The 25,307-nt window shown below is 44.9% G+C and overlaps 1 protein-coding gene across 1 annotated transcript in view; it reads left to right on the top strand.

Annotated features, from left to right (window-relative positions):
• Positions 1–25,307, top strand: part of LAMB1 (laminin subunit beta 1) — a 78,541-nt gene that overhangs the window by 36,923 nt on the left and 16,311 nt on the right. Inside the window, exons 16-25 of the mRNA XM_039354490.1 lie at positions 2,365–2,485; positions 4,146–4,350; positions 6,006–6,149; positions 7,650–7,881; positions 8,326–8,489; positions 10,280–10,504; positions 11,813–12,030; positions 13,302–13,398; positions 20,889–21,258; positions 24,102–24,286. Of these exons, the coding sequence (XP_039210424.1) occupies positions 2,365–2,485; positions 4,146–4,350; positions 6,006–6,149; positions 7,650–7,881; positions 8,326–8,489; positions 10,280–10,504; positions 11,813–12,030; positions 13,302–13,398; positions 20,889–21,258; positions 24,102–24,286 (1,961 nt within the window). The remainder of the gene's footprint in view (positions 1–2,364; positions 2,486–4,145; positions 4,351–6,005; positions 6,150–7,649; positions 7,882–8,325; positions 8,490–10,279; positions 10,505–11,812; positions 12,031–13,301; positions 13,399–20,888; positions 21,259–24,101; positions 24,287–25,307) is intronic.

Below are 25,307 nucleotides of genomic sequence, written 5' to 3'. Positions count from 1 at the left end.
AATTTCTGTTGTTCAGCAAAGCGGTGGCTAAGAACGTCGCTCCCCATTTTATAATCTTTTTTTTTTTTTGCCAAGTTAAGCGAATTAACAGCCGTTGTTTGTTTGTTTGTTTGTTTATTTATTTATTTATGAGACTTATATACCGCTTTAAGTGCAAGCGCTCTCTAAGCGGTGTACACCAGTAAGCAATGTGTGTGTGTGTGTGTGTGTGTGTGTGTGTGTGTGTGTATATATATATATATATATATTTACATTGCCCCCAACAATCTGGGTCCTCATTTTATCTACCCCGGAAGGATGGAAGGCTGAGAGTCAACCTTGAGCCGGTGAGATTTGAACCGCTGACCTGCTGAACACAGTCAGCTAAAGTGGCCTGCAGTACTTGCACCCTAACTGCATGAATGGATGAATCAAGCCGTTGTTAAGGGAATCCTCTTCTCCCCGTTGATTTGGCTGGTTGGAAAATAGCTGGGAAGAGCTGCAACGGGTGATCATGGGACTCCAGGATTTGGCAACTTTTATAAATACATGCTGGTGCCAAATGCCCAAATTGTGATCATGGAAATGTTATATCGCTTTTGTGAGGACCAGTTGTACGTAAGTCCCTTTTTTCAGTGCCATTGTAACGTAGCAATAGCACTTAGACCACGGCTTTTCAACCAGTGGTACGGGTACCACCTGTGGTACATTGGCACCTGGCAGGTGGTACGCGACCATCCTAGAAAAGTAGTAGCAGGGGAGGGGAATGAGCTGAACCGGTGGCAGCACCGCACAAGCCTGAGCAAGAGACGGCTGGAGCTGCAGGGCTGTCGGCTCAGCGGAAGCACCAGGATCAGCGCTTCTTCGGGACTGTCAGGGCTCAGCGGAAGCGCCAGGATCAGCACCAGGCTCCAGCTGGAGCTCAGCGCTGATCCTGGTGCTTCTGCTGAGCCCAGAAGAAGCACCGATCAATTGGAATGTTGCAGCATCCCCAGGGTCTTGTGATTTACATTCAGACGCTTGGCAACTGATTCATATTTATGACGGTCACAGTGTCCCAGGTCATGTGAAGTGATCAAAACCTGCTGCAACCACCCAGCAGATGGGGGGGGGAATAAAAACCAAACACCCCCCACCCCACCTCCGCTGCCAATCCTCAACAGAAATGCTCACATTAATAAAAGCCTCGGACAGGAGGAAGAGCGCCACCAGGCGCTGTCTTGCTCGGCTGCGCCTTGGGGGGGCCTTTTTTCAGTGCCATTGTAACTTCGAACTGTCACTAAGCGAACTGTTGTAAGTCGAGGACTACCTGTACTTTATCACTTTTTTCCTTTTTTTTTTGGGGTCATCAAATTTTGGACACCTTGCTAGGCGACCGGTGATACTCGGATGTTGCCATATCCTAAAAGTGGTACAATGGGTGAAAAGGTTGAAAAGCCCTGACCTAGACTATATATACCGCTTCACAGTGCTGTATAGCCCACTCCAAGCAGTTTACAGAATCAGCCTATCGCCCCCCCCCAACCATCTGGGTCCTCATTTTAGCGATCTCGGAAGGATGGAAGGCTGAGTCAACCTTGAGCAGTCAGGATCGAACTGCTGGCAGTGGGCAGAGTTAGCCTGCTGTACTGCATTCTCACCGCTGGGCCACCGCGGCTCCTGAACTTTGAACAGTCTATAAACAAAGGATTCTAAATGGAGGCATAAAACAAAGGTGTCAACGCTGCAAATATTGTATATTCTTGCTTTTGACAATATGCAGAATTGTCTGGTAAATATGGGGTTAATAAAGAGCAGAAGGGGCGTTGGGGGGTAAAGCCCGGGGAAAGAAAGAGGAAGAAAACATTTGACCTTCACACTAATTGGATAGTGTGAGATATGAGGGCTAATTTAGGGAGGAAACATGCTGATAATTTAACTGCTCAGAGGAAGAGAACTTAGATCCTAGCATCCCTCCATTGTGCCTGTGCCGACATTTTGTAACATTAAAAGACTTTTAGGAAAATAAATGCCTGGAAGTTCTTTGGAAGGTTTCATTAGCCGGAACCACATCAAAAGGAACAGTAAAGAGAAAAAACTCAGTGTTATTTAACCCAGAGGTCCCCCAACCTTTTGGGCACCAAGGGCCAGTTCCGTGGAAAGAGGTTTTTCCGCGGACCGGAGGGTGCGTAGTTTTGTGTGCTGCCTGCATCCTGCGGATGGGGCTTGGCTTGTTTGTGTGGACCGGTTGCTGGCATGCCGCGGCCCAATACCGGTCCACAGACCAGGCGTTGGAGACCCCTGATCTCACCAACAGTCTCAAAGAAAACCCAGTGCTTTTTAATGTATGACTTGGGATATGCCACATTATTTTCCCTTCATGGGGGTGTCCCGTTGCTAACCCAGGTATGCCGTCCTTCCACGCCCCGTATGCTTCGAAAAAGGCCTGAATTACACCGTTCGGTTGGAGCTGCCGCAGTACTCCTTGAACTCTGAGGTGGAAAATCCGTACACGCTCATCGATTCAGTAAGTGGACGCTAAGATCAGCCCTTTAGGTGTAACGTAGCCACCGAGGAATGCGCCGCTGAAAGAATTCCTCCGAGCCTAAATTTTAGCACAAATGTCTGTGGAGATTCTCGGTCAATCCAGGTCGTGGTTGTCCCCAAAGTGCTTTTTCAGGAAGCAACTGGAGTGCTGCAAGGGAGGGACCTTTGCAGAATGGAGGAGGAGAAGGGGAGGAAGAGGAGAATGGAGGAGGAGAAGGAGGAGAAGGAGGAGGAGAAGGAAGAGGACTGTGGGGTCCTTGGTGCTCTCTGAACGTGGTGTTTTACTTGCAGATGTTTCATGACCCAACTAGGAAACATCATCAGTATTACAAAGGAGGGGGATTTGCAGAGAGGAGAAGAGGAGGGGGAGGAGGGGGAGGAGGAGGAAGGGAAGTAGGAGAGGGAGAAGGAAGAGGAGGACTGTGGGTCCTTGGTGCTCTCTGAGCTGGGTAGTTTTCTTTCAGACGTTTCATGACCGAACTAGGTAACACCATCAGTGCTATAAGGGAGGGATGTTTGCAGAGTGGAGAAGGAGAAGGGGAGGAGGAGGAAGAGGAGGAGGTGGGGAGGGGGAGGAGGTGGGGAAGGGAGGAGGAGGACTGTGGGGTCCTTGGTGCCCTCTGAGCTTGGTGATTTTCTTGCAGACATTTCATGACCAAACTAGGTAACATCATCAGTCCTACAAGGGAGGGATCTTTGCAGAGTGGAGGAGAAGGAGAAGGGGAGGAAGAAGAGAAGGGAGGGAGGGGGAGGAGGTGGGGGCGGGAGGGAGGAGGAGGACTGCGGGGTCCTTGCTGATCTCTGAGCTGGGTGGTTTTCTTGCAGACGTTTCATGACCCAGCTAGGTGACATCATCAGTGTTACAAGGGAGGGATGTTTGCAGAGTGGAGGAGAAGGAGAAAGGGAGGAGGAGGAGGAGGAGGAGGAGGAGGAGGAGGAGGAGGAGGAGGAGGAGGAGGAGGAGGAGGAGGAGAATAAGGAGGGGGAGGACTGTGGAGGTCCTTGCTGATCTTTGATCTGGGTTGTTTTTTTGCAGACATTTCATGACCCAACTAGGTAACATCATCAGTGTTACAAGGGAGGGATGTTTGCAGAGTGGAGGAGAAGGAGAAAGGGAGGAGGAGGAGCAGGACTGTGGGGTCCTTGGTGCTCTCTGAGCTTGGTGGTTTTCTTGCAGACGTTTTATGACCCAACTAGATAACATCATTAGTGCTACAAGGGAGTGGGGTTCTCAAATGAAAGCAAAACCCCACACCCTTCCAGCACTGATGGTGTTACCTAGTTGGGTCATGAAACGTCTGCAAGAAAACCACCAAGCTCAGAGAGCACCCAGGACCCCACCGAATAAACCGTCTTACATTTTAACTAATCTCTACACGGAACATGAGTTCCGCTTTGTATTTTTTAATTTTTTTTTCTGGGATTCTTGCTGGAATTCTCAGAAAGTTGCCCCTATCAATGGGCAACTTGGGAATTGGTTTCTGCCACGTGAGATGAGGTTGAAGAAAAGGACAAAAGCCCAGCCGTGTAGGGGGTGTTTCTTGGGACTCCTTGGGACCGTATCTTCGGAAGAGACAACATTTGGGGGGGGGGTCCATCTTAAAACACACCAATAAGGCTTGGTTAATCTTGTTCCGCAGCTTGTCCTCATGCCCTATTGCAAGTCCCTGGACCTCTTCACGGTTGGAGGCCGAGGTGACGACGTGACAACCAACAGCGCGTGGGAAACCTTTCAAAGATACCGTTGCCTGGAGAACAGCAGGAGCGTTGTCAAAACCCCCATGACGGATGTTTGCCGGAATATAATTTTTAGCATCTCAGCCCTGTTGCACGAAACCGCATTGGGTAAGCAGGTGTCCCTGGTTGAGAACAAGGGATCTCCAGACTTGGCCATTTTAAGACTTATGGACTTCAACTCCCAGAATTCCTCAGCCAGCGTGAATTCTGGGAGCTGCAGCCCACAAGGCTTTAAAGGTGCCAGGTTTGGAGAGCCCTGGTATAAAACTGAACATAAGTTACATACGGTTGCTTCTCCTAAAATTAGCCCCATTAAACCAGGGTTTCTCAATCTCAGTCACTTCAAGAAGGGAAGAGTTCGTTCCTCCATAATGTCTGGGAGAATTCTGGGAGTTGAAGTCCATGCGGTTTTAAAATGGCTGACTTTGAGGAACTGCTGCTCTAAATTCAGGCAACCTCTCTGTTAGGATTTGTCACGAATGAAGGCGGATCTACGTGTCCCAGGATCATGTTGCAGGATCCGATCTGGGTCGATCTCCGGAATCGGAGATTTGGGTCTTCCAAGCTTTTGGATTTTTGGACCACAATGTAAAAAAGATGTTGAGACTCTGGAAAGAGTTCAGAGAAGAGCAACAAAGATGATTAGGGGACTGGAGGCTAAAACATACAAGGAACGGTTGCTGGAATTGGGGATGTCTAGTTTAACGAAGAGAAGGACAAGGGGGGACATGATAGCAGTGTTCCAGTATCTCAGGGTCTGCCCCAAAGAAGAGGGAGTCAAGCTATTCTCCAAAGCGCCTGAAGGCAGGACAAGAAGCAACGGGGGGGAAACTAACCAAGGGGAGAAGCAACCTAGAACTAAGGAGAAACTTCCTGACAGTGAGGACAATTAACCAGTGGAACAACCTGCCTCCAGAAGTGGTGAATGCTCCAACATTGGAAGTTTTTAAGAAGAGACTGGACAGCCATTTGTCCAAGATGGTATAGGGCAGTGGTGGCGAACCTATGGCACGCGTGCCAGAGGCGGCACTCAGAGCCCTCTCTGTGGGCACGCGTGCCGTGCCCTGGAGATGGTGAGGGACTGATCCCTGCGCCCAGGCTCCGCCCACCCAGTCTGCAGTGACCATTGCGGCCACACCCACCCAGTACCCGGTGATAAATAAGGGGGGTTTGGGTTGCAGTTTGGGCACTGGGTCTCTAAAAGGTTCGCCATCATTGGTACAGGGTTTCCTGCCTGAGCAGGGGGTTGGATTAGATGACCTCTAAGGTCCCTTACAACTTTTATTGTTGTTATTATTATGATTATTATGATTATTACTACTACTACTATTCTGGAGCCCATCTTTGGGGAGCCTCTCTCCAGCAGAGTCTGTGCTGTTTTTTGTCTGGTGATGTTATGATGTTGATTGGGGTGATGGTACACACCCCAATCCACATCGAAAAAGCCACATACAACAGGCACCATATAAATACCACACGCATTCTTTATAAAGGATGAAGACTGGGGTGAAAAACCACCCACGGAACCACTTTGCACCACTGTTGTTGGCCTGTATCAGCCATTTTAGCAAGTTATTTGCCATTTGCTTGGCCTTTCTGCATTTTCACGTTTCTATGTGTGGTGCGATTCTTTTCGTTTCGCTTGCTATTGTTCAGCAGCCAGAGTGAAACGTGGGAGGCTGTACAAACTGAAGGAATGAGCGAAGGGATGAATGAGTAACTTGTTCCAAATATCTATCTTTCTCCTTTTTTTTTTTTTTAAGCTTGCCAGTGTGACCCACAAGGTTCGCTGAGTTCGGTGTGCGATCCCAACGGAGGCCATTGTCAGTGTCGACCAAATGTGGTTGGCCGAAGATGCGATAAATGCGCCCCGGGCACCTTTGGCTTTGAACCCACTGGATGCAAACGTAAGTTCTGTCTTCGTTCCGGAGGCCCCGATGCTGTTCGGTAAGGTTACTTGGCAAGAAATAAGAAAAAAAGAGAGAATCTTTTGGTTTCTCTCTTGTATCACATCTGTAAAAATCCTCATGAGCTAAGATGAAAAGACAAATCTGTGGGGTCCTTGGCGCTCTCTGAGCTTGGTGGCTTCCTGGCAGATGTTTCATCACCGAACTAGCACTGATGATGTGACCTAGTTGGGTAAAAAAATGTCGGCAAGAAAACAACTAAGCTCAGAGAGCATCAAGGACCCCACAGTCGTCGTCGTCCTCTTCTTCCTCCTCCCCCTCCCCCCCCTCCTCCTCCTCCTCCTCCTCACAAATCTCCCTGATGATGTTACCTAGTTGGGTCATGAAACATCTGCAAGAAAACCACCTAGCTCAGAGAGCACCCAGGACCTCCACAGTCCTCCTCCTCTCTCCCCCTCCTCCTCCCTCTCTTCCTCCTCCTCTTCTCCTTTTCTGCTCCACAAACCTCCCTTCCTTGTAACACTGATAATGTTACCTAGTTGGGCAATGAAACATCTGCAAGAAAACCACCCAGCTCAGAGAGCACCAAGGACCCCACAATCCTCCTCTTCCTTCTCCCTCTCCTCCTTCCCCTCCTCCTCCCCCTCCTCCCCCCCCCTCCTCCTCCCCTTCTCCTCTCTGCAAATCCCCCTCCCTTGTAATACTGATGATGTTTCCTGGTTGGGTCATGAAACATCTGCAAGTAAAACACCAAGCTCAGAGAGCACCAAGGATCTCCAACAGACCTCTTCCTTCTCCGTCTACTCCTCCTCCTCCTCCTCCTCCTCCCCTTCTCCTCTCTGCAAATCCCCCTCCCTTGTAATACTGATGATGTTTCCTAGTTGGGTCATGAAACATCTGCAAGTAAAACACCACGTTCAGAGAGCACCAAGGACCCCACAGTTCAACCCTAACCCTACAAGTATTGTCTTCTGTTGATGAAGACTTAGTCTACCTCATGCTGGTAATGAACTAGCACAGTGATGGCGAACCTTTTAGAGACCGAGTGCCCAAACTGCAACTCAAAACCCACTTATGCATCGTCGGGTGCCGGGTGGGTGTGGCCCATTGGGTGGGTGTGGCCCATTGGGTGGGCGTGGCTGCGGTGGTAACGGCAGACTGGGTGGGACTAAAAAGTTCAATCAATCAATTCCAACTTTGCAAGATCTTTTTTTTTCTGCAATAAGTTGAAATTGACTGATTGAACCCTTTTTTTTTTTTTTGCACACGGTGGCGGAGGCCTAAAGCGAAAAGGTTTTATAAAACCCAGCTGAAGGCCGAGGACTGGGGCGACGGCACGCGTGCCCACAGAGGGGGCTCTGAGTGCCGCCTCTGGCACCCGTGCCATAGGTTCGCCACCACTGAACTAGCAGGACATTTAAAAAGCCACAACTAGGCGATCATGGACGGTGCTGACTTCCCATTTCACCCCGATATGTTTATGCTTTCTTTTCTTTTTAGCCTGCGAGTGTCACGTCCAAGCGTCTGCAAACGCCTTCTGCCACCCGGAGACCGGGCAGTGCCATTGTTTCCACGGAGTTTACGGCCGTCAGTGCGACAGATGTTTGCCCGGATACTGGGGGTTCCCAAGCTGCCAGCCCTGTCAGTGCAACGGTCACGCGGACGAGTGCGATCCCTACAGTGGCCAGTGCTTGCATTGTCGTGATCACACCTCAGGCCCCAACTGTGAGAGGTAGGGCTTCTTTGGGGCAGGAAGAGAACTTGGGTTTCCAAAAGGGGCGCGGGTGCCAGTTTTAAGATCAGAGGTGTCCAACCTTGGCAACTGTTTGCAGACTTCATCAAAGGCCTGGAGACTAAAATTAGTCTAAAACTAGAATTCTCCTGGTAGCTTTTAGGAAGCGGTTAAAAACAGAGTTTTTTCGCAAAGCATGCTTCGGGAAGAGGGATAGCTCCTCCTTTTATACGGACTCAGTAACCGCCCAGAGTTGTGAGATTACTGTGGGATAAAAATGGAATAAACAAATAAATGGAGGTGTTTTGCTTTGAAAGGCCCAGTGAAAACAGCTGTAGGCTGCATTCTTTATATTGCACTTAGAGAAAAACCCTAAGTGCTATTTTCAGTACATCCGTGCTGTTATCGTGTGCCTTGTGATAAGCCTCATACTATAACATTTAGGTGCCTTGCTGGTTATTATGGAGATCCAGTCTTGGGATCAGGGGATCACTGCCGTCCTTGCCCGTGCCCAGACGGTCCGGAAAGTGGGCGCCAGTTTGCCAGTGGCTGTTATCAAGACCGGATTACGTTACAAGTGGTGTGCATTTGCGAGAGAGGATATAAAGGTAAGTGGGGTTGTGAAATAACTAACTCAGGGGTCCTCAACCTTGGCAACTTTAAGACTTGTGGACTTCAACTCCCAGACTTTTTTGCAGACTTAGCCTCATCAACCTTCAATCATATTTGGCCAATAAAGAATTCTATTCTATTCTATTCTATTCTATTTTCTATTCTGTTCTATTTCTATTTTATTTTATTTTATTATATTTTCCATTCCATTCTATTCCGTTCCGTTCTGTTCTGTTCTGTTTTTTCTATTCTATTTTCTATTCTATTCTATTTTTATTTTATTTTATTTTATTATTTTATTTTATTATATTTTCTATTCTGTTCTATTTCTATTTTATTTTATTTTATTTTATTATTTTATTATATTTTCCATTCCATTCTATTCCGTTCCGTTCTGTTCTGTTTTTTCTATTCTATTTTCTATTCTATTCTATTTTTATTTTATTTTATTATTTTATTTTATTATATTTTCTATTCTATTCCATTCCATTCCATTCTATTCTGTTCTTTCTATTCTGTTCTTTCTATTCTATTTTCTATTTTGTTCTATTTCTATTTTATTTTATTTTCTATTCTATTCTATTCTATTCTATTTTCTATTCTGTTCTATTTCTATTTTATTTTATTTTATTATTTTATTATATTTTCCATTCCATTCTATTCCGTTCCGTTCTGTTCTGTTCTGTTTTTTCTATTCTATTTTCTATTCTATTCTATTTTTATTTTATTTTATTTTATTATTTTATTTTATTATATTTTCTATTCTGTTCTATTTCTATTTTATTTTATTTTATTTTATTTTATTATTTTATTATATTTTCCATTCCATTCTATTCCGTTCCGTTCTGTTCTGTTTTTTCTATTCTATTTTCTATTCTATTCTATTTTTATTTTATTTTATTATTTTATTTTATTATATTTTCTATTCTATTCCATTCCATTCCATTCTATTCTATTCTGTTCTTTCTATTCTATTTTCTATTTTGTTCTATTTCTATTTTATTTTATTTTCTATTCTATTCTATTCTAATTTTCTATTCTATTCCATTCTTTCTATTTTATTTTCTATTCTATTCCATTCCATTCCGTTCTATTCCTATTCCTATATTCTATTCTGTTCTGTTCTGTTCTATTTTCTGTTCTTTCTATTCTATTTTCTAATTCTGTTCTATTTCTTTTATTATTTTATTTTATTTTACATTCTATTCTATTCCATTCCATTCCATTCTTATTATTCCACTCCATTCTATTTATATACAGTAACATTTATTAATTTTTTGTACAGCTACATCTTAATGATCTGTTTCATGTTAAATAAGTATTCCAGTCCAGTGCCCTTATAAGAATGGTGAGGCTTTACAAAGAGTTAAAGATGGGGGTCCTGCTTCTTAACTCACATACGTCCATACTTTGGTTTGTGGCTGGATTTCAGCCAGTTTGGTCCACTGCTTAAGGCACCAGGCTATAAAACTGGAGACCGTGGGTTCTAGTCCTGTTGTAGCCAGGAAAGCTGGAGGGGTGACTTTGGGCCAATCACCAGGAGACTGTGAGTTCTAGTCTTGCCTTCGCCATGAAAGCCAGCTGGGTGACCTCAGGCTAAGTCTCTTCTCTCTCTCAGCCATCCCACCTCACAGGGCTGTTGTGGGGAAAATAAGAGGAGGAAGGTGTGTTGGCTATGTTTGTCGCCTGGGGTTATTTGTAAAAAATAACAAAGGCAGGATATAAATAAATAACAATTTGCTGACGATTTTTTTTCCCCTTTTTCTTTGATTGCTGCTTTGAACAGGAAGTCGATGCGATGAATGTTCCTCTGGCTTCTTTGGAAACCCCGAAGAGATTGGTGGGACTTGCCAGCCCTGCCAGTGTCACAACAACATCGATTCCTCTGATCCAGAGGCCTGTGACAAGAGGACAGGCTTGTGCCTCAAGTGTTTGTTTCACACCCAGGGCCAACACTGCCAAGAGTGTAAACCTGGCTACTACGGATGGGCTCTCCAGCAAGATTGCAGAAGTAAGTGGGCAAGGGACCTCTGCCGTTGACTGTTGGGGGTCCCACTTGGCTGCAGATATTTGCAAAGATACCAGCTTTCGAATGGCGAGATCTACACCAGGGGTCCCCAACCGGTGGGCTGTAGCCCAATACCGGTCCGTGGACGATTTGCAACCGGCCCATGTGAATGGCTGGCTGGTGCGTGCACAGGTGCACGCATGCACACAGCCCCACTCACTTGAGCGTCACAGGTGCTCAGGCCTCACTTGGGCAAGTGTCACAGGCGCCCGGGGCCCCACTGGCGCGATCATCGCACAGGCTCACTGCCACATGTGCGTGAGCCTCGCAGGCGCTTGAGGCCCGACTCGTGCAAGCCTCGTGAGCGCTTAGGCCTCACTCGCGCGAGCATCGCAGGCACTCAGGCCCCACTCGCGCGAGTGTCACAGGTGCTCAGGGTCCCACGCATGCGAGCATCGCACTTGATTGGGCCTCACTGGCGCAAGCATCATGAGGGCTCGGGGTCCCACTCGGGCGAATGTCGTAGCCACTCATAGTCTCATTCAAGCTTCACGGGCATTCGGGGCCCCATTCGTGCAAGCCTCGCAGGCGTTCGGGGCGTCCTTCGTGCAAGCCTCACAGGTGCTCAGGGCCCCATTCATACAAGCCTCATGGGTGCTCAGGACCCCATTCATGCATGCCTCGTGGGTCCTTGGGGCTCATTCATGCAATAGTGCCAGGGCCACATCAAGATAGTGGTGCCCTCGGGGGGGGGGGCATGGGGATGTGGCCCACTGGGTGGGCGTGGCTGCAGTTGTCACGGCAAACTGGCTGGGCGTGGCTGGGGTGGGCATGGCCACCTCGCTATTGCTCATGGGGGGTGACGCCTGTGGGGGCTGGACAGGGTTGGGGGAGATCCAGGGGGTCTCTGGCAGGTGGGGTGGTGGGCAGGAGGCCCAGCATAGATGGGGGGGAGGCACGCAATTCTAGCTGGGACTGGGGGGCTATGGCGTCGATGGGGATCCAGCTTTCCCTGCTCAGGGTGGCCTTTGGCTTGCTGGGCGTGGGCGTGCTCTACCACCTCTACTCAAGCTTGCCAGCTGGCTGCTTCACCTCCTTTGTGCCTGGTGGGGCTGCCTCTCTGAGCAGCAGCAGCGGCCTAATGGACCTGCGCAAGCTACTGGCAGTGGTGGCATGCGTGCCCCTAGAGAGGGCCCTGAGTGCCGCCTCTGGCACGCGTGCCATAGGTTCACCACCACCGTGGCATAACGTCTTCTCCCAACGAAGGACACTGCAAGACGTGCGGTAGTTTTTGCTCCTCTTCCCTTCCAGAGTGTGTCTGCAATTACCTGGGGACGGTGCGCCAGCGCTGCAGCGGCGCCGAAGACTGTGAGTGTGAGAGAGAAACGGGCCAGTGTCAATGTCTCCCTAACGTGGTCGGGCAGAATTGTGATCACTGCGCTCCAAACACGTGGCAACTCAGCAGCGGGACCGGATGCGAACCCTGCGCCTGTAATCTGGAGCATTCCTTCGGCCCGTCTTGCAACGAGGTGAGGAGGCTTTGTCGGAGCTAAGGGTGGCAGATGGAGACCAGCTCTGGCGCTGTTAAGATTTCCAGACAATTGAGATCCAAAGTCATCTTCCAGGAAATGGGCCAATCACTGGGAGACAGTGAGTTCTAGTCCCGCCTAAAGCAAGAAAGCCAGCTGAGTGACTTTGGGCCAATGACAGGGAGACAGTGAGTTCTAGTCCCGCCTTAGGCAAGAAAGCCAGCTGGGTGACTTTGGGCCAATCGCAGGGAGACAGTGAGTTCTAGTCCCGCCTTAGGCAAGAAAGCCAGCTGGGTGACTTTGGGCCAATCACTAGGAGACAGTGAATTGTAATCCCACCCTTAGGCATTAAAGCTGGTTGGGTCATGGGTTCCATCTTGACTTTCTTTCAATCATGCCTTGCACAGACACCCTGATTAAGTGACAAAAAGCATACGGCAAATAGCTATATATCAGTATTGAAGAAGGATAGTTTGACCAAAGCTTTTAAGTTTTCTGAGCAACAAAAAGGATAAAAGGGTCAGAAGGCTATGTATGTCTAGCCCAGGGGTAGGCAACCTTGGCTCTTATATGACTTGTGTACTTCAATTCCCAGAATTCCTGAGCCAGCCACACTGAGGGAAAAGGGAGAGGTTTCCAAGCTGAGCCATGCTGTCTCAGGAATTCTGGGAATTGAAGTACACAAGTCATATAAGAGCCAAGGTTGCCTACCCCAGGTCTAGCCTATCAAGAAGGGCTACGTAGGACATGGATGAGTATCTTCCAGTACTTGAGGGGCTGTCACAAAGAAGAGGAAATTGGTTTATTCTCCTTGAGGGCAGGACAATTAAAAATGGGCGGAAGATTGTTTAAGAGAAACCTAACCAGCAGTAGGGAGAAATTCCCTGACAGTGAGAACAATTAACCAGTGGAACAGCTTGCCTCCAGAAGTTGTGGATGCTCCAACCCTGGGGGTTTTCAAGAAGAGACTGGACAACTGTTTGACTGGGATGGTAGAAGGCTGCTGCCTTGAGCAGGGGTTGGGCTAGAAGACCTCTGAGGTCCTTTTCAGCCCTATGATTCTATATTCTATGTTCTTCTTGCATAGTGTCCGCCATGATTTAGAAGGGATAGAATTAGTAGTAGAAGAGAGGCTGGGTTGAATTGCCCATAATTAAAAAAAAATGGGAAAGTTCCTAATTATGGATCCGTATTATGACCAGCCTGGCTTTAGTATTGATTAATCACTGGTTTAAAATTGTTTCCCTCCATCTTTTTTTTTTAATTAATAGTTCACCGGGCAGTGCCAGTGTATGCCAGGATTCGGGGGACGCACCTGTACGGAATGTCAAGAATATTTCTGGGGTGACCCTATTGTGGGCTGTCAAGGTGAGTATGTTATTATTCCTTGTTCTCCCTCTCTGCTTTCAAGGATAATATTCAAATATTTAAATACCCACCATTTATGTGGTTCCGATATTATGGGACAATCCAAGGTAGCTGTGGATGATTTGATTTGTGATGATGTATGGGGAACAAACAAAGTATTGTCCACGTTGGTTTCATTTGGTCTGAATGCAAGAAATTAGATACAAGACTGGAAAAGATAAAAGTAGCTTCCTTCGTCTCTTGATGTTTCAATATTTGTTATTTATCCAGGACTTGCTAACAAGACTTAGTCTCTTTATGTTGCAACTGTGTTATCTTAAAGGACTTTAAAAGGCCTCACTTGGCTTATCTGGCGTTTTAATTTTAGTGTGGCTAAATTTAACATCGTTGGATTTATATATTGGTTTATTAAGAACACCGTTAAAAAAGTAAAATAAGATTTTGCAGAGTGGAAAGTGTAGTCTTCATTCGATACACAGCTATTTTCATTGTTTAATTAAAACTATAACAAATGTGAGCTCCTGCAGAAGAAAAAAAAAAAGAATGTGTTAAAAGTATAGAAATCATTGAAAATGCCCAAAAGGTGCAGACCGAAAAATTCAGTTATATATGCAATAAAAAGTAGGAAGGAAGGAAGGAAGGAAGGAAGGAAGGAAGGAAGGGAGGGAGGGAGGGAGGGAGGGAGGGAAAGAAAGAAAGAAAGAAAGAAAGAAAGGTTAAATCAGTTCATTATATGCAGTAATTTTAATTGTTCCATTGAAGCAATTTGGCAAATGAATATATTCCTTGGTTCCCATTGTTTATTTCTTAGTAGTTTTAAATTATAATTTAACATGGAATGCTAGTTCAAGATTTTTTTTCATAAATAGTTTTACCCTACTTAGACAAATAACGTTTTTTTCATGACGTGCAGCTCTAATCCAGTCAAACCTTTTTGAGAAATTGGCTAATTTGATTTAATTCATTTAATTAAATTTAATTTGATTCATACTTTCCAAATATTATCGGCGTTGTGTATTACACAGCTTTTCTAGGCATCAGGTAACGCTGAAATGCGGTCTTTCAATGCACAGTCTCTGATGCCAAAATGTACTCTCATACTTTTGACTATTTCTTTTTTTTTTTTTTTAAGGTCTTTTCTTTCTCATTTTTTTTGAAGGTGTGGCCTGTTTTCACAGGTTTAAACCAGGGGTCTCCAACCTTAAGACTTGCGGACTTCAACTCCCAGAATTCCCCAGCTTGGTGGAGGCCCCAGTTTAAACTGATTGATAAATTCTTCCCTGTTATTTGAGAGCTTTCAGGGTTTTTTTTTTTGTTTAAAAGCTATAATTTTTTCATTATATCTGAACTAAGGAGTGGGTGTGGAGTGGGCCAGGGGGTTGGCCTGGAGGGAGAGGAGAAAACGCGGTCATCAAGGCAACAATCAGACGAAGGAAACTTGAGTCTGAGGCAGAACTGTAATTTGAGAAAATACCTCAGAAAAAACTCTCTCTAGTTCTTCCAATGATAAAGGAAAGAGGAGAAGTGCATTCAGACTTGCAAGACCACGTTACTATATATATATTTATAATACAAATATAGGGGTGACATGATAGCAGTGTTCCAGTATCTGGGGGGGGGGGCTGCCCCAAAGAAGAGGGAGTCAAGCTATTCTCCAAAGCACCTGGAAGCAGGACAAGAAGCAACGGATGGACACTAATCAAGGAGAGATGCAACCCGGAATTAAGGAGAAATTTCCTGACAAAACAATTAGTCAGTAGAACAACTTTCCTCCAGAAGTTGTGGATGCTCCATCACTGGAAGCTTTCAAGAAGCCTTTGGACAGCCATTAGTCCAGAATAGTATAGGGTCTCCTGCTTGAACAGAGGTTAGACCAGGGGTCTTCAAACTTGGCCCTTTTATGACTTGTGGACTTCAACTCCCAGAATTCCTCAGCCAGCTGTGATAGCCAGCCTCCCTCCTTCCCTCCCTCCCTCCATATCTATCTATCTATCTATCTATCTATCTATCTATCTATCTATCTATCCATCATCTATCTATCTATCATCTTTCTATCTATCATCTATCTATCATCTATCTATCATCTATCTATCTATCTATCATCTATCTATCTATTTATCATCTATCTATCTATCTATCTATCTATCTATCTATCTATCTATCATCTATCTATCATCCATTTCTATGTATCCCTCTCTATGGATTTTAAATACAGAATTGTAGAGTTGAAAGGAACAAATTAGGCCATCAGATCCAACATTCTGTTCTGGGCAGAGATCTATTTTAAAGCAATCCCTGGCATATGGCTGTCCAGCCTTTACTTTAACCTATTCAACTAAGGAGAGCGACCGCCTGGCTGGATAATTAGCTCCAAAGTTAACGATCTTGCTGGAAGGAAGTTTGTCCTTACCTTCAGCTAGAAACTGTCTTCCTGTAGCTTAAACCTTACATTCCCTGTCCTGCATTCTGGAATGTAGTTTACAGTGTATTGACCTTGTTCTGGCAGGTGTCCTCCCAAATATTTGAAGAATGTTATCAGTATCCCCTTTTGGTTTTTTTCTCTTCTCAGGGTTAAATGTTCCAGTTTGTTTGATCCTTTTTCATAGGATGTAGTTGTAAGTTCTCAGTTGACAGATTTCTTTTCTGAACATGTTCCAGTTTTTTCCTGAATCCTCCTTAATCTATAATGCTCAGTCTTGCCAAACCCATGTTTTATATATATATATAGATATATGTACATTTTTTTAGATTGCTAACAAAGAATAAAGGGAGAACTGGAATAGCTATTTCGAGCTTCTTAACTCTCTTCAGCCAGACATACCCTTCTGAAATTCGAACCTGGGCTGTGTGCATGTTAGGCAGCTGTATTAACCTCTAGGCCACAGGCTCTTTCTCACTTTGTTAGCTGTATCAGGGAGGGAATATATATAGGATGATGATATCACGATGAAGTATCTGAGCGTTGATTGTTTATTTGTTCACACTAAGACGTGTTTACATTCTCCCTGTTCGTTTTATTCTGTTCTAATATTGGTGGAGGTTTAAATATGTGTGGAATGTGAAGAATACAGACCTGGTCAGTTTCACTAAAGAGTTGTCCTTCAAATGGTCGCCTTGGTAGGCCTGGCCAGTCACAAAACAGGTCTGGATGCTCCCAATTTGGATCAAGACGGGCACACAATTATTTTATCAGAATACAAAACAACAGAGTTGGAAGGGGGCTCAAATTGTGAGTTCTAGTTCCTCCTTAACCACAGAAGCTGGCTGGGTGACTTTGGGCCAGTCACCAGGAGATTGTAAGTTCTAGTCTTCCCTTAACCATGGAAGCTGGCTGGGTGACTTTGGGCCAGTCACCAGGAGATCCTGAATTCTAGTCTTCCCTTAACCATGAAAGCTGGCTTGGGTGACTTTGGGCCAGTCACCAGGAGATCATGAGTTCTAGTCTTGCCTTAACCATGAAAGGTGGCTTGGGTGATTTTGGGCCAATCACCAGGAGATCATGAGTTCTAGTCTTTCTTTAACCATGAAAGCTGGCCGGATGACTTTGGTCCAATCACCAGGAGATCATGAATTCTAGTCTTCCTTTAACCATGAAAGCTGGCCTGGTGACTTTGGGCCAATCACCAGGAGATCATGAATTCTAGTCTTCCTTTAACCATGAAAGCTGGCCTGGTGACTTTGGGCCAATCACCAGGAGATCATGAGTTCCAGTCCCGCCTTATCCATGAAAGCCAGCTGGGCGACCATGGGCAAGTCTCTTTCTCTCAACCCAACTCACCTCATAGAGTTGTTGTTATGGGAAAAATAGGAGAAGGAAGGTGTGCTGGACATGTTCCCCACCTTGAGAGATTCATAAAAATAGTAAAGATGGGCTACTGATCCATAAAATGGGTAGAAAGTGTAACCTAATGGACTTGGGGAATCTTCAAGAGGAAGAATCATCTACCCATGGCTTCAATGTTTATCCAAGTCCGGAATTCGATTGCTTCGGGAGTCAGTTCTCCAAAATTAACCTTTTAAGGGTTAAGTGGGACCTCCTTCCCCACGTCTACCCCCACACCGAATGTTCAAAGCAAAATGAATTGCCAAAGGGCAGATACATTCCATAGCCAGGCCATTCACAGTGGGGATGCCCGCACTGTGGCTTTGAAGAAAATAAAGCACTATGTATGTGTTGGGCCTTTATTGCTGGGAACAAAAAGGCCACTTTGTTAAAATGGCACCAAGATAAGTTGAGCGGCTTTTTTTTTCCTTCTCTCTCTCTGATGGTCAAATTCTTCTCCCTGTTGGTCAAATTCTCCACAAGAGAAGCGGTTTTGTTTGAGGTCATTTGCTCTTCTAAATGGCTTTTTACAAATCGGGCTAAAGAATGTGAATGTGTTTTAAGGAAATAGTGATTTTTTTCCCCCTCTCTCTCCTTTGGTCATCGTCACTTTTTTTTTAAAATGAGAACTTTGATTATTTGATTATTTGAACGGTCAAAGTGCTTGGAAACCAGAAAATTGAACGTAAAATTCTTCCTGAAGGATTTATCAACCACTTATACCAGTGTTTCCCAAACTGACTTATACGATAAATGTGTAAGGGAGTATTGGATAATACGCTGCATTTCTAACAGCTTTCGTTTTGCCAGACGCCAAAGAAAATTGGAATGTTGACATATATATATATATGCTTATGATTTCATTTGGATTACATTGTACAACAACTGACATTTCACAGTGACGAAAAGAAGATTTGCATTTGTTTTGATCTTTGTTTAAATCAGGGGTTCTCAACCTTGGCAACTTTAAGACTTGTGGACTTCAGCTCCCAGAATTCCACAGCCTGGCTGAGGAATTCTGGGAGTTGAAGTCCACAAGTCTTAAAGTTGCCAAGGTTGAGAACCCCTGGTTTAAACAAAGTTGTTCAGCGGTAGCGTTTTCCAGTTTTGTTTTCTCCTATCTGGCTATTTGGGGGTAGACGAACAAAAAAAAATTGCTGTTGACTCCAGATTCTCTTAGTAGGTCACTGATGAACGTGACCTAGAACCATTTCTGTGGATGGAAATTGTGTCCTTGATCTGAGTGGACCACGAGCTGTACTCAAAACGGAGACTTGGAATAAAAATGGTATAAGAAAAAGAAATCTAAGCGGTGATTAGAATGCAGTATTGCAGGCTAATTCTGCCCACTGCCAGGAGTTCGATCCTGACCAGCTCAAGGTTGTCTCAACCTTCCATCTTTCCTGAGGTCGGTAAAATGAGGACCCAGATTGTTGGAGGCAAATATTGCTGACTCTGTAAATCACTTAGACAGCCCTCTCTAAGTACTATTGCCATTGCAGTTAACATTACGATAAGTTCTGATTTTCCGTGCAGAAAATATTGGGAAGAGAATCAATTTTTAAGTCCAACATAAAAGAGATTTTAAAGTCTTAACTGGAGCGTTGAAGACTTGAAGGTCTACCAAATGAGGACACCATACATAGCTTGTATTTAATGTCCTTCTTTCATATTCTCAAGAAGCCCCTGAAGGCAGGATAAGAAGCAACGGATGGAAACTCATCAAGGAGAGAAGCAACCTAGAACTAAGGAGAAACTTCCTGACAGTGAGAACAATTAACCAGTGGAACCACCTGCCTCCAGAAGCAGTAAATGCTCCAACACTGGAAGTTTTTAAGAAGAGACTGGACAGCCATTGTCTGAAATGGTGTAGGGTTTCCTGCCTGAGCAGGGGGTTGGACTAGATGACCTCCAAGGTCCCTTCCAACTTTACTACTATTACTATTACTAAATAAAGGTAAAATGCTAAAAAAAAAATAATGCTAAAATGTTTAGCATTTTATTTATCTATTAAACAAGTTTCTTTGCCCATCCATCTCCCCAGTAGAACTTTTGGGCAGCGAGCAAAGATTAAAAACTTAGTTAGTGCATTATCCAAATCAGTTTAAAAAACAGACCCTCCCCCTATACCAGAACTACATTGATATGGAGAAAAGCCAGGACCTCTGGAAGGATCAAGGCCATCCAAATCTCCAGGGCAAATCGGTTCTATAGGTATAATAATAATAATAATAATGATAATCATTTGCCTGTAAGCAAAAACTGGTGGGATCATAAAATAGAGAAAATCATAGAAAATGATAAAATTAAACTGCTCTGGGACTTCAGAATTCAAACAGACAAGCACCTGCAACATAACACCCCAGACTTAACAATTGTTGATAAGAAAGACAAAAAAGTCTGGATAGTGGACGTGGCAGTGCCTGGAGACAGCAGAATAGAAGAGAAAGAACTGGAGAAGATAACAAAATACAAAGACCTACAAATAGAAATAGAAAGACTGTGGCAAAAGCAAGCAAGGGTAGTACCAATAGTAATAGGCTCTTTGGGTGCAATCCCAAAACAACTGGAGCACCACTTGAACACCATTGGCATTGACAAATTCGCTATTAGTCAATTGCAAAAGGCGGCCTTATTAGGAACTGCTTCCATCCTGTGACGATATCTGTAATAACATCAAACATACACATCTGCCTATCCCAGGTCCTGGGTAAGGACTCGATAGGTAGACAAAATGCCAAATCCAGTCTGAACGTCTGGCTGACTGTGCGATGATCCATAATGATAATAATAATAATAATAGCACCTGCAACATAACACCCCAGACTTAACAATTGTTGATAAGAAAGACAAAAAAGTCTGGATAGTGGACGTGGCAGTGCCTGGAGACAGCAGAATAGAAGAGAAAGAACTGGAGAAGATAACAAAATACAAAGACCTACAAATACAAATAGAAAGACTGTGGCAAAGGCAAGCAAGGGTAGTACCAATAGTAATAGGCTCCTTGGGTGCAATCCCAAAACAACTGGAGCACCACTTGAACACCATTGGCATTGACAAATTCGCTATTAGTCAATTGCAAAAGGCGGCCTTACTAGGAACTGCTTCCATCCTGCGACGATATCTGTAATACCATCAAACATCCACATCTGCCTATCCCAGGTCCTGGGTAAGGACTCGATAGGTAGACAAAATGCCAAATCCAGTCTGAACATCTGGCTGACTGTGCGATGATCCATAATAATAAATAATAGTAAAGTTGGAAGGGACCTTGGAGGTCATCTAGTCCAACCCCTGCTCAGGCAGGAAACCCTACACCATTTCGGACAAATGGCTGTCCAGTCTCTTCTTAAAATGCTTCCAGTGTTGGAGCATTCACCGCTTCTGGAGGCAGGTTGTTCCACCGGTTAATTGTTCTCACTGTCAGGAAGTTTCTCCTTAGTTCTAGGTTGCTTCTCTCCTGGATTAGTTTCCATCCGTTGCTTCTTGTCCTGCCTTCCGGCGCTTTGGAGAATAGCTTGACTGCCTCTTCTTTGGGGCAGCCCCTGAGATGTACAGGAAGGAGTGGCAGAACCCAGAAGAAGAGCCGTTGGGTTGACCGTCGTGGTTTCCACAGTCCGGGTTTTTTAGTGTTAATTTTTTTTTTTTTTGTTTCTCCCTCGTTCAGCTTGTGAGTGTGATTCACGAGGCATCCAGACTCTTCAGTGTAACCGGTCCAGTGGCCAGTGTATCTGTAAGGAAGGCGTGGAAGGATCCCGTTGTGATAAATGCACCCGGGGCTATGCCGGAACGTTTCCAGACTGTGCTCCTTGTCACCAATGCTTTGCTCTCTGGGATATCATCGTCAGTGAGTTGGCCAACAAGACCCAGAGATTCCTGGAAAGAGCCAAAGCGCTGAAGATCGCAGGGGTGAGCGGCCCTTACCAAGAGACCCTCCACTCGGTGCAGGAAAAGCTGAACGAGATCCAAAGCATCATTGCTCAAAATCCGGCTACCGAGCCTCTTCAGAACATCGGCGACCTCTTGGAGGAAGCAGAGTAAGTAGGAAAAAAGGAGAATATTTGTAGCTGCAGGGTTGACGTGACGGCACTTTGGGGCTCTCTGAGCTGGGTTTATTTATTTATTTTATTTACAAATATTTATATGCCGCCCAATCCCAAAGGACTCAGGGCGGCGTACAAAGTTAAAACAGTCATAAAACAATAAAATAATCCAGTCATACCGCGAGTCCGATCATATCCCGGCCCCCCGGGGACATCATCCCCAGGCCTGCCGGAACAGGAGAGTTTTAACGGCTTTCTTAAAGGCCGGCAGGGTGGGAGTAGTTCGAACCTCGGGGGGAAGTTGATTCCACCAGGTCGGAGCCACCACAGAAAAGGCCCTTCTCCCGGGGGCCCACCAGCTGACATTGTCTGGCCGACAGGACCTGAAGGAGGCCCAATCTCTGGGACCTCACCGGTCTCTGGGAACTGTGCGGCAGTATGCGGTCCTGTAAGTAACCTGGCCCTATGCCATGAAGGGCTTTGAAGGTGATAACCAACACCTTGAATTGCATCCGGAGACCCACAGGAAGCCAGTGCAGCTCGCGGAGGATAGGTGACACGTGGGCGTACCTTGGCGCGCCCACAATCGCTCTCGCGGCTGCGTTCTGAACCAACTGCAGCCTCCGAACGCCCTTCAAGGGTAGCCCCATGTAGAGCGCGTTACAGTAATCCAGTCTTGAGGTGACAAGGGCATGAGTGACTGTGAGTAAAGCCTCCCGGTCCAAATAAGGCCGCAACTGGTGCACTAGGCGAACCTGTGCAAAGGTTGTTTTCCTGCAGACGTTTCACTACCAAAGCAGGTGACATCATCCGTGCTAGAGTAAGTATGGTGTATGGCATAAAAGAACATTGCCTGCCATTAGCCTGACCGTGGAGGACGGAGTGTCTTTTGGTTGAACGATTTTTAACGAGAACTTGGGGAGAAAGAAAGGAAGCAAAGGTGGAAACATAGCGGCAAAGACTGTTTCTTGTGAATTTGAATGTAAATGATGGTACCTAAGAATTAGCAAACAGGTGTTCTTCCCGATTCTGTATAATTCCTTGTGTGTCTGATCACACTTGGCCAATAAAGCTATGCTGTTCTATGCTATTCTATTCTATTCTATTCTATTCTATTCTGTATTTCTATTCTATTCTATATATTCTATTCTATTCTGTATTTCTATTCTATTCTATTCTATATATTCTATTCTATTCTATTCTGTATTTCTATTCTATTTTAATCTATATATTCTATTCTACTGTTCTGTTCTGTATTTCTATTCTATATATTCTATTCTATATATTCTATTCTATTCTATTCTTTATTTCTATTCTATTCTATTCTATATATTCTATTCTATTCTGTATTTCTATTCTATTCTATATATTCTATTCTATTCTGTATTTCTATTCTATTCTATATATTCTATTCTATTCTGTATTTCTATTCTATTTTAATCTATATATTCTATTCTACTGTTCTGTTCTGTATTTCTATTCTATATATTCTATTCTATATATTCTATTCTATTCTATTCTTTATTTTTATTCTATTCTATTCTATGCTATATATTCTATTCTATTCTGTATTTCTATTCTATATATTCTATTCTATTCTATTCTGTATTTCTATTCTATTCTATTCTATTCTGTTTTTCTATTCTATTCTATTTTAATCTATATATTCTATTCTACTGTTCTGTTCTGTATTTCTATTCTATTCTATTCTATTCTATTTTATATTCTATATTCTATATTCCATTCCATTCCACTCTCTTCTCTTCCCTTCCCTTCCCTTCCCTATTCTGTCCTGTACTAGTTTTTGTTCTTGTTCTTGTTCCTCTTTTCAACTGGGAAAGCAAAATGGCCAGACCGATGAATCTGTCAGTGTAGGAGAAGAGCAGGCCCAGCTGGGAAGCGGAGTTAAACCTGCCAACTTGGAGTAAATTTGCTTCCCAGCCATTTCTCTAAACATTTCTGTCCTCACGTACTTTCTGGAGACTTTAAAAGACTGCATTGTGCAACATTTCCCTTCACAGAACACGGCTCATGTCTTACGGCTTATGCAAAAAGTTCTTCACACAGATGGTTTATTATCTGGGGCATTAAACAAATTAGGGACGGGCCCATGAGCCAACGTAGCATCCGTCATTGGCAATATTCAAGCACATTATGGCAGCCTTATGGAATGCCGAAGTATGCTGTTTTCCCAAGCTTTTATGTGTTCCCGAAGCCATGATAATGCAAAGCAGACAACCCCAAATACACCCATTCCATCTATGAGGAAAGACCGTCACCACAAAACACAGATAGTCCTCGACTAAACCGCAGTTGATTTAGTGATCGTTCAAAGTTACAAGGGTGCTAAACAAAAAGGTGACTTAGGACCGTTTCTCGGTCTTATGACCATTTGCAGCATCCCCATGGTCACGTGATTTATATTCAGATTACTCATATTTGTGACGGTCGCCGTGTCCAGGGACCTCACCGTGTCCGTGAAGAGAGGTTTTCCCACGGACCGGAAAGTGCGAGGTTTTGCGTGCTGCCTGCTTCCCACAAGGTGGGGCTTTGCTCGTTTGTGCGGGCCGGTTGCTGGACCGGGGGTTGGGGACCTCTGACTTCGCAGCTGTGGCGAGCGAGGTCATAAAACGGGGTGGAAAAAAAAATCACCTGAGCCACTGTCTCAGCTAGCAACAGAAAATCTGAGCTCAGTGGTGATCGTACGTTGAGGATGTCCTGCAATCTACCCTAAACAGGGGAGAAAGGAAATCGTTTGAAATATGTCTTTAGATTCGCGGCAACCCCGGGTTTGCGTCGCGTCGCATTAATGGCGGGGTTTTTTGGGGGGTTCACAGGAAGCTGAAAACAGATGTGGCCAAAAAGATAACGGACGTCGAAGAAAAGCTGTCTGCCGTGGCAAACGACAGCAGCGCCGTGGAGGCTGAACTGCGGGCTTTAGAGGCAGATGCGAAGAGTTTGCACAATGCTGTGAAGGAACTTGCCGAACAGCTGGAGTTCATAAAGATCTCCGATGTCCGAGGTTTGTATTTGAGAACCTTGAGGAATTTTTGGCCGGGTTAAATCTGGCTTTGGCTCAGAAAGGAAACGGTGGGAGGGAGCCTCAGCGGATCTATTTCATGAACATTTCATAGAATCTGACCCGAACTAAAGGTTTTTTTAGGCAGGATCTGGGCTTGGGAAGGGGTGAACATATTTTAAACCAGTGGTTCTCAACGTGTGGGTCGGGACCCCATTTGGGGTCGAACGACCATTTCACGGGGGTCGCCAAACAACGCAGTCTGCCATTTTCCCCCCCTTTTCCTTAGCTGTGCTACTCCCTTTTATTCTATTGGCTTTTGAAAGCCAATAGAATAGACTCTCTTGAATAGAGTCTAATTCTATTGGCTTTCCAAAGCCAATAGGAATTGTCCAGGCTGTCTCTGCCCTGCTGAGCCCGCCAAAAGTCCCATTCTGCTGAGTAGTCCTCGACTTACGACCGGTGGAGTGGTCCTCGATTTACGACCGGTTGGGGGGTCGCGGCATTAAAAAGGTTGAGAACCACTGTTTTAAATGGATGAAAGTCACCTGGATGTCTGTCAAACAAACTTAACTGGGCTTCATGGGCCGTGCTTAATCACGGCCGCGTCGTGCATTTAATTTCATAGACCGCTTCTCTAAACTACAAGGAGTCCTCCACTTACAATCACTCACTTAGTGACCATTCAAAGTTATAACGGCACCGAAGAAATGACTGGCGACCGGTTTTCACACTTGTGACCGTTGGTCATATGATCAACATTTGGATGCTTGACAACTGACTCACATTTATGACGGTTTTGCAGTGTCCTGGGGTCATCTGATCCCCTTTTGTGACAACAACAACAATAATAATAACAATAATAATAATAATAATAATGTTGGAAGGGATCTTGGAGGTCATCTAGTCCAACCCCCTGCTCAGGCAGGAAACCCTATACCATTTCAGACAAATGGCTGTCCAGTCTCTTCTTAAAAACCTTCTGACAAACAAAGTCACGGGGGGGGGGGAGCCAGATTCACTT

The sequence above is a fragment of the Crotalus tigris genome, unplaced genomic scaffold (assembly GCF_016545835.1).
Source record: "Crotalus tigris isolate CLP2741 ecotype Arizona unplaced genomic scaffold, ASM1654583v1 scf7180000018553.2237530, whole genome shotgun sequence".
In the NCBI taxonomy this organism is placed as follows: domain Eukaryota; kingdom Metazoa; phylum Chordata; class Lepidosauria; order Squamata; family Viperidae; genus Crotalus; species Crotalus tigris.
The sequence above is the reverse complement of the archived record's forward strand: the minus strand, read 5'-3'. Positions and strand labels throughout refer to the sequence as shown.